This window comes from Leguminivora glycinivorella, chromosome 13 (genome assembly GCF_023078275.1).
Source record: "Leguminivora glycinivorella isolate SPB_JAAS2020 chromosome 13, LegGlyc_1.1, whole genome shotgun sequence".
NCBI lineage: Eukaryota > Metazoa > Arthropoda > Insecta > Lepidoptera > Tortricidae > Leguminivora > Leguminivora glycinivorella.
Window position 1 is genome coordinate 6,194,054 of NC_062983.1, and position 8,063 is coordinate 6,202,116.

An 8,063-nucleotide genomic window follows, 5' to 3' on the forward strand; every position below is an offset into this window, starting at 1 on the left:
TGGCTCGCTAGTATCATCTACCTGTAAACCTAATCTTCGAGCACAGTCATGGGAAATAAAATTGACACCACTAGCACCGTCCAAAAGAGCACGAGCTATTTGATAATTACCTGAACTATCCCGAACAGCTACCCGAGCAGTAGCAAATAAAACTAATCCATTACTTTGGACCGACGTCAAAGTCACTTTGCTATTTAAACCGCTCACCGTTGGCTGAGGTGCTGGTTCAGCCTCTGGCGAAGCCGGTTCCTTTTTTCAAAGTGTAATAGAGTGTTGTGGGAACAACCGCATATACTGCACCGACAATCCGATCGACATTGTTTAACTTTATGAGTTTTGGAGAAACAACAAACACACAAGCCCTTGTTTTTCACCACCTTAAACCGCTCCGAAGTGTCTAAAACCTTAAACTTCTTACAATTTTCTAAATTATGCAGTTCAGTACAGAAAACACATATATTTTGTTGTGTGGCAACTAGTGTTACCTTGCCTTTACCTTTATTGGCACTTGCTACGGGCTTAACCTCCGTTACTTCCAGAGCGCGGACTTGTTTTTCAACAAACTCTTGTAGTGATTCAAACTTTGGAATTTCATTGGAATTGAACTCGAGGAGGAAGGCCTCCCGAGTCGCCTTGTCTAATTTTCCCCACAACAGATGAAATAACATAAAGTTTTTATCGGGTAAGTCGAACCTTTCTAACACTTGTAATGTTTCTCTAAAAACACGATGTGTGATGTGTAAGCATACCTAATTAGATTAAGTAGGCTAGATGCTTTATATATGGAAACTGTATTACTCATAATGATCAGCTTATTCTATCTGTATTCTAATCGACATTACATATTGATGCCTTGGAGAGTCAACATGTGTTTCATTTATTAAACTCTACTACATCCCTACCGAATAGAACATGCACCAATAGCTTCGACCAATACATGGCGACCTTGCCAAAGCGTGTCAGCGTGTTGAGGAACTACGACCACTAAGGCTTCTCTGCAGCATTTCGTCGGTTTGCTATTTTCAAGATGGGGAAAACTGTGTCTAGAGTGGAGAAGGAAGAGGTCATCATAGCTCAGGCCGGTCAGGGCAATAGCGCCAGGACGAGTCAGGACATCAGCCACGCGGATGGGCAATCATACATAACGATGGCTATGGGAGTGATGATCACCGTTATCTTCGTCTATCTCGTCTGGAAAAGGATCCACAAGTGTCTGACGCAGAAGATCGAGCGCCAGGCGGCTGCTATGGTGATGCGCAGGCGTGCGTCCGTCTAAGGTGGCGGGCAGCGGCTGTCGTGGGGATTCCTGGAGCGCTGCGGATCGGCAAAGCAGTGTGAGTGTCCTACCACGAACTAAGTGACAAAGACTTTCATCGGACTACCGGAAAAATCATGTAAGTGTAGTGAAGTGACAAAGACTTTCATCGGCCTGCCGGGAAATCATGTAAGTGTAGTGAATTATTTTCCTATGGACTGTAGACCTTATCGTGTGGCGTTATATTAGCTTAAGGCTCGTTATAGTTATGCCAGATGTTTTAGAATTTTATAAGCGCATTAATTATTTTAAGGAATATTTGCTTAAGCTTGGGCCAGTTAGAAGAAGCGAGAAGTTAGGGCAGGAAAAATTTTCGGAAGCAAAGTCGGTTTATAACGAGTATAATGCCTATTTAGAGATTTATATTTCAAAGGTAGAAAAGGGGGAAGTGCCCCTCGACAATAAGGTACAACAGTATATTGCGGAAGTCGAAAGAGCATATGCTAAAATATTGCAACTGTTCGGGGAATCGCAACAATTAATTAATTCAAACATGGGTTCCAAATCGAATTTCGACTTGAAGACGGCAGTCTCTCTTTTGCCCGTCATGGATGATACTGAAAAGGTTTCTTTGCAATTAATCGACGCCATAGAGTTGTATGGGACAATGATAGTCGAAGCTGACATCCCGGTGTTGATAAATTTCGTTTTGAAAACACGTTTGTCTTACAATGCAAAACTGCGGTTAACAGGTACCTATACCACAGTAGCGAGTTTAATTGCAGATATGAAACTTCATCTGCTAACTCGGAGGTCGGATACCGCTTTGCAGAAACAGTTGCAGACGGCTAGGCAGGCGGGAAAGAGTATAGAGCAGTTCGGTAGAGATTTAGAGGATATTTTTGTCAAGCTGACAATTTCACAAGCCAATGGTGATTCGAGTGCTTACAGTGTTCTAAAACCCCTTAATGAAAGGCAGGCTATTCACAGGTTTACCAGTGGTTTGCGAAATGACCGGTTAAGTACGGTAATATCGGCTCGCAATTACACGTCTCTTAAAGACGCAATACAGGGTGCTAAGGATGAAGAGATTGCGATGACACCAACACCCTCAGAGCAGGTGTTCGCGGTGCGCGGTAGGGGTGCAAGAGCCCAAATAGCTTCGGGTCGTGGAAATGTATATTTCAACAGTAGGGTAGGTGCGGCGAGACACCCGCAGTACGAGTACAGGAAAACCGAAGGACGCGCTTCCTACTTGCCCAGAGGCAGAGGCGGTGGCGCTTTCAGGGGTGGTTTACGCGGCCATGGATATCGTAAGAGCTACGGGCATAATGGTAACGGTTTCGGACCCCGTAAGCCCCATAATAAGCAGTACGTAAACACGGCTCGTGAGTGCAATGACACGAACGAGTCACCAGCCAGATCGTCTGATCTCCAGTTTTTTCGTAACTAACACCTTACCTTATATTATGGCCTTCGGTAACGTGAATTCAGTTCAGCTTCACGTAAATGGAAAGTCGTTGACATGGCTATTGGACACCGGAGCGTCATTGAGTGCAGTCAAATATGGTTCGATAAGACCAACAGCTCCGATGATTCACCCACACACAACAAACGTAAATGGGCTAGGCGGTGTAATTACATCTGTTGGTTACAGCTATCTCGATTTATTTTATGAGACAAATGAATCATTTAGTCACAAATTTCATGTTTTTGAAAATTTACCGGTTGACGCGGACGGGATCCTGGGTCAGGATTTCTTAAAAAAATATAGAGGCAATATAGATTTTGAAACGGACGTTTTGAAATTGAAAAACGGTAACCGCACATCCTTTATACCGGTACGCGTTTACTCTACACATAGCAGTAACGAACAATCATTCATTGAGTTACCTTCGCGAAGTGAAATTTTTGTAAAAGTTCCCATTAATGTCGCGGGAGATTTTGTTGTTTATGCCAGCGAAGTATGCGAGGGTATTTTCATAGCAAATTCTTTGTCTAGAAGTACGGATGGTAATTTGACTGTTAAACTATTGAACACGCGAGAGCAGGTTGTGAGGATTAAGTGTGTTACTCCCGAAATTAGGCGACTGGAGGAATTTGACGTTCTTAGTTTTGATGAATGTCCAAATAACGCCGAAAGAGTGAAACTGTTGCTTTCTTTGTTAAAATTGAATTATTTAAATTCGGAAGAAAACGCCAGCATCTCAAGTATTTGCGCTAAGTTTGCCGATATTTTTCACCTACCAGGTGATAAGCTGAATACCATGAACCTTTACGAACAAAAAATCCATTTAAAGCCTAATGAATCTCCAGTTTACAGTAAGCCATACAGATTGCCTCACTCTCAAAAAGCGGAAATTAAAAAACAAATCGATCAAATGTTACGAGATGACATAATCGAAGAGTCCTATTCGGAATGGGCTAGTCCTTTGTTAATAGTACCTAAAAAAGCAGATTCCAGCGGGGAAAAGAAATGGAGGGTCGTAATTGACTACAGAAAAGTTAACGAGCGTATAGAGAATGACAAATTTCCATTACCGAATATTACCGAGATATTGGATTCACTGTCTGGTGCAATTTATTTCAGCACCTTGGACCTTAATCAAGGATACTATCAAGTAAAACTCGACCCTAAGAGTAGGCAATACACGGCATTTTTGGCTGATAAGCACTACCAAATGAAGCGCCTCCCAATGGGTCTAAAAACGAGTGCTAGTGCGTTTAGCAGAGCGATGACAGTTGCAATGACGGGTTTGAATTACTTACAATGTATCGTTTACCTTGACGATATTATCGTCATGGGACGAAATCTTCAGGAGCATAGCAAAAATTTAATAGACGTATTTTCGAGGCTGAGGAAAGTCAACTTTAAACTTAACCCACTAAAATGTACGTTTCTAAAAAGGAAATTTTATATTTAGGCCATTTAGTTACGTCAGATGGAATCAAACCAGATCCAAGCAAAATTTTAGCGATTAAAAATTATCCAACTCCAAAAAATGAAGATGAAGCTAGAAGGTTCGTAGCGTTTGCGAACTATTACAGAAAATTTATTCCGAAGTTTGCCGAAATAGCTCAGCCAATAAATAATTTATTTAAAAAAAACGTAGACTTTGTATGGACTAATGAATGTTCAGATGCATTTAATACCCTAAAAACAGCAATGAGTAACCCACCATTGCTACAATATCCTAACTTTTCAGAAGATAACGAGTTTAGAATACACACCGATGCGTCAGGGATAGCGATAGGCTGCGTTTTATCAAACGGAGATGGTTTACCTGTTGCTTACGCCAGTAGACCCCTGAACAAAGCGGAGAAAAATTATCCCACCATTGAGAAAGAGCTTTTAGCTATTTTGTGGGGAATAAAATATTTCAGACCTTATTTATTTGGACGACGTTTCAGAGTAATTACGGATCATAGGCCGTTAGTCTATTTATTTAACATGAAGGATCCCTCCAGCCGCCTAACCAAGTTCAAATTGTATTTACAGGAGTACGATTTTGTGGTAGAGTATTTGAAAGGTAAAGATAATGTGGCTGCAGACGCATTATCAAGGGTTGAGATAACTAGTGAACAGCTGAAAGACATGAGTGAAAGAGTTATGTTCGTAACAACACGTGGGCAAAAGAAGCGAATGGAAGAGAAAGAAAGGCAAAAAAATGCCGGCACTACGGATTTCCAAAACGGTTGGATTGATCACCCAAACGTGGCCGAAATTCTAAAAAAACCTAACAATTCAACACAATTAAGTTTTAATTCAGAAGAGTATCGCAAGTGTGCGAAAATGAATGATTGTATTTATAGCAGAAACAATACGTTTGTATATACACCCTCATTGTCACTTATTAGCGTTGCACCAGTATCCCTATCATGTATGAAACGAGCTTTCTTCATGAGGGAATTGGAAGCTTTCTGCAATATTATAAACATTAACGAAATATGCGTTATTAAAAACAAAGACAATGAAAAGATTATCAAAGAGCTAGCTCAACATATAAAAAATATAAGTAAGTGGTCCGGGCCACGACTATGTATTATAAAGGGTGCAAAAGAAGTAAAGAATAAAGATGACAGGCGAGTCATCATGAATGATTTTCATATCTTACCCACTAGCGGACACGCGGGTATGCGTAGGATGACGAATAATATAAAACGTCACTACTACTGGCCAAGCATGGAAAATGACATAAAAGCTTTTGTAAAAAAATGCGATAAATGCCAAAAGCAAAAATTCCATAAACACATAAAAGAACCGATGTCTATTACTACCACAGCCACATCGGCATGTGAAAAAGTGTATCTAGATCTAGTTGGCCCTTTAACTAAAGATAACAACGGGTATAGTTACATATTGACGATACAGTGCGAGCTCACTAAGTACGTATGGGCTTACCCATTACCCAATAAAGAGACCGAAACGGTCGCGCGAGCATTCGTTGAAGGTTTTATTTTACATTACGGCATCCCGCGCGAGATAGCAACAGACCGAGGTTCTGAATTTATTTCTTCAACTATGCGAAATACGTGTAAATTGTTAAAAATAAATCAGATACAATCCACGGCATATCACCATGAGAGTCTCGGTTCTTTGGAGAACTCTCATAAGGCCCTGGGAGCTTTCCTCAGAATCCAGACGGATAACCAGGCTCACGAATGGAGCAACTGGCTTCAATTCTGGTGCTTCAGTTATAACACGACTATGCATTCTGAAACTAAGTATACTCCCTTCGAATTAGTATTCGGAAAACTTTGTAATTTACCAACTAATATAACTAATAATAATATAGATCCTGTGTATAACTTCGATGATTATCCGATAGCTTTAAGGTATAGATTGCAAAAGGCTCAGGAAGACGCCAGAAATAATTTAATTATGTCAAAGCAGTTAAGAAAAGAAAGATATGATAAAACATGTAATCCAATTAAGTATAAAATAGGCGATTTATTATTAGTGAAAAAAGAAGGACGTGAAAAAATGGACCCAGTGTATTTAGGTCCATACTCTGTTATTGAAGACATGGATGTTAATGTAAAAGTTTCTATAGGAAATAAACAAAATGTAATCCATAAAAATAGAACTATTCCTTATTTTATGTAACGAGTTATGCTAGTAATAAGTTAGTCATAATCATTGACTCATCGGTGCACCAGGTGTGCGTCACATTTCATTATATTATTGTTATCGTAACCTAAGAGAGTAATCACCTCACCATAATTATGAGCGTGTCGTATTATACAATAACACATAAAAGTGATTGACCTGTATTTTTATTGTAGGTTAATTTGAAAGTTTGTTAAACATGATTTTTTGTGTAATATTTTTTTTTCTTTTCTAAAAAAAAAAAAAAAAAAAAAAATAGGGGGAAGGTGTGATGTGTAAGCATACCTAATTAGATTAAGTAGGCTAGATGCTTTATATATGGAAACTGTATTACTCATAATGATCAGCTTATTCTATCTGTATTCTAATCGACATTACATATTGATGCCTTGGAGAGTCAACATGTGTTTCATTTATTAAACTCTACTACATCCCTACCGAATAGAACATGCACCAATAGCTTCGACCAATACAGATGAACTTTTTCTAATTCAGTTGAAGACTTGGTCTTCACCTGTTCACAAAGTAAAATCTTTTCATAGTACCCAAAGGCAATTTGCCGTTTTCTATTGTAAAAATTGTTTAAAGCATTGTAAGCATCCATGTAACTGTTGTCCGAAATTGGGTAATTCTTAATCAAATCTAAAGCCTTACCTTGACACGATGTCATAAGATAATGCAGCTTTTCAATGTTCGAAATATTCCTTTTATGAATTAAGGAATCAAAGAGTTCCTTAAATGACAACCAATTGTGCAAGGAGCCATCAAATGGTTTCACAACAATTTTAGGTAACTTCGCTGAATTATTATCACTACTATCATGTTTGTCAACAGTTTCATGTTTGCTTGTAATGACAGGCTCAGCTTTCCTTAACCTTGTCAAGATTGACTTTACTTTTTGTTCAAAATCGACAGTAACCGAGAACTCCGTATTTACATCCTTTGTTTTCTTCATTATAGCCTTTTGGGCACGATGAAAGTCTTCAACTATTGGGTTTAAGTCGGCCGCGACATAACCCTCTAAATCTATACAATCAAAGATTAACTCTAACCGCATAACCGCGTAATTGCGTTCAACCCTATCCATGTCAACGTCTCTATTGCTCACATCAATGTCCGACATTTTTCACGTAATAATCACTGTTGATTTATCGAAAAACGAGAACGAAAATATAAATAAACAGTTTACGTTACTCAATAAAATTAACTTGTTGACTTTGACAATGACAGATGAGATGACAACCGAATTGTTGCCATACACCAAAGCATAGACTAAGACCGAACGAGATGAGCGGATTGAACGAACTGTCACACTGCTACCAACCTAAATTCTACTATAAAAGTCACACTTCCGGTCAGCCATTAACCGAATCGAGAATTAAAAGTTTTACCCACCAATTTATTAGAAAAATATTACGACACGACAAATTTGATATTTTACTAAAAATAGGTAACTTTTCAACGGATCCGGTTCGAAGGACCAAATGTTTAATGATGAACTAATTGAGCGGACTGTAATTTAATAAAATATCTTTAAGACGAAATTGACAAAGATAATTCGAAATTTAATGCTTTAAACAAAAACTTACTGGGGAAAAAACAGTGCATATGTCACATACCTTTTAGCATGAGGTTCCAGTGGGTTGGTTTCAGCTCGCTTACCATCAGCCTTGGTATGCAAGGCGCACGTGCGGGCCC

General features: G+C 39.0%; 1 protein-coding gene across 1 annotated transcript; it reads right to left on the reverse strand.

The window, feature by feature from the left end:
- Positions 1 to 203: 203 nt before the first annotated feature.
- On the reverse strand, positions 204 to 7,859 carry LOC125232697. Its single transcript, XM_048138453.1, has 2 exons — positions 6,843 to 7,859; positions 204 to 730 (listed from the first exon to the last, which is right to left on the reverse strand). Exons 1-2 carry the CDS (start codon positions 7,486 to 7,488, stop codon positions 204 to 206), a joined length of 1,173 nt encoding a protein of 390 aa, XP_047994410.1. The 5' UTR covers positions 7,489 to 7,859.
- Between the last annotated feature and the right edge of the window lie 204 nt (positions 7,860 to 8,063).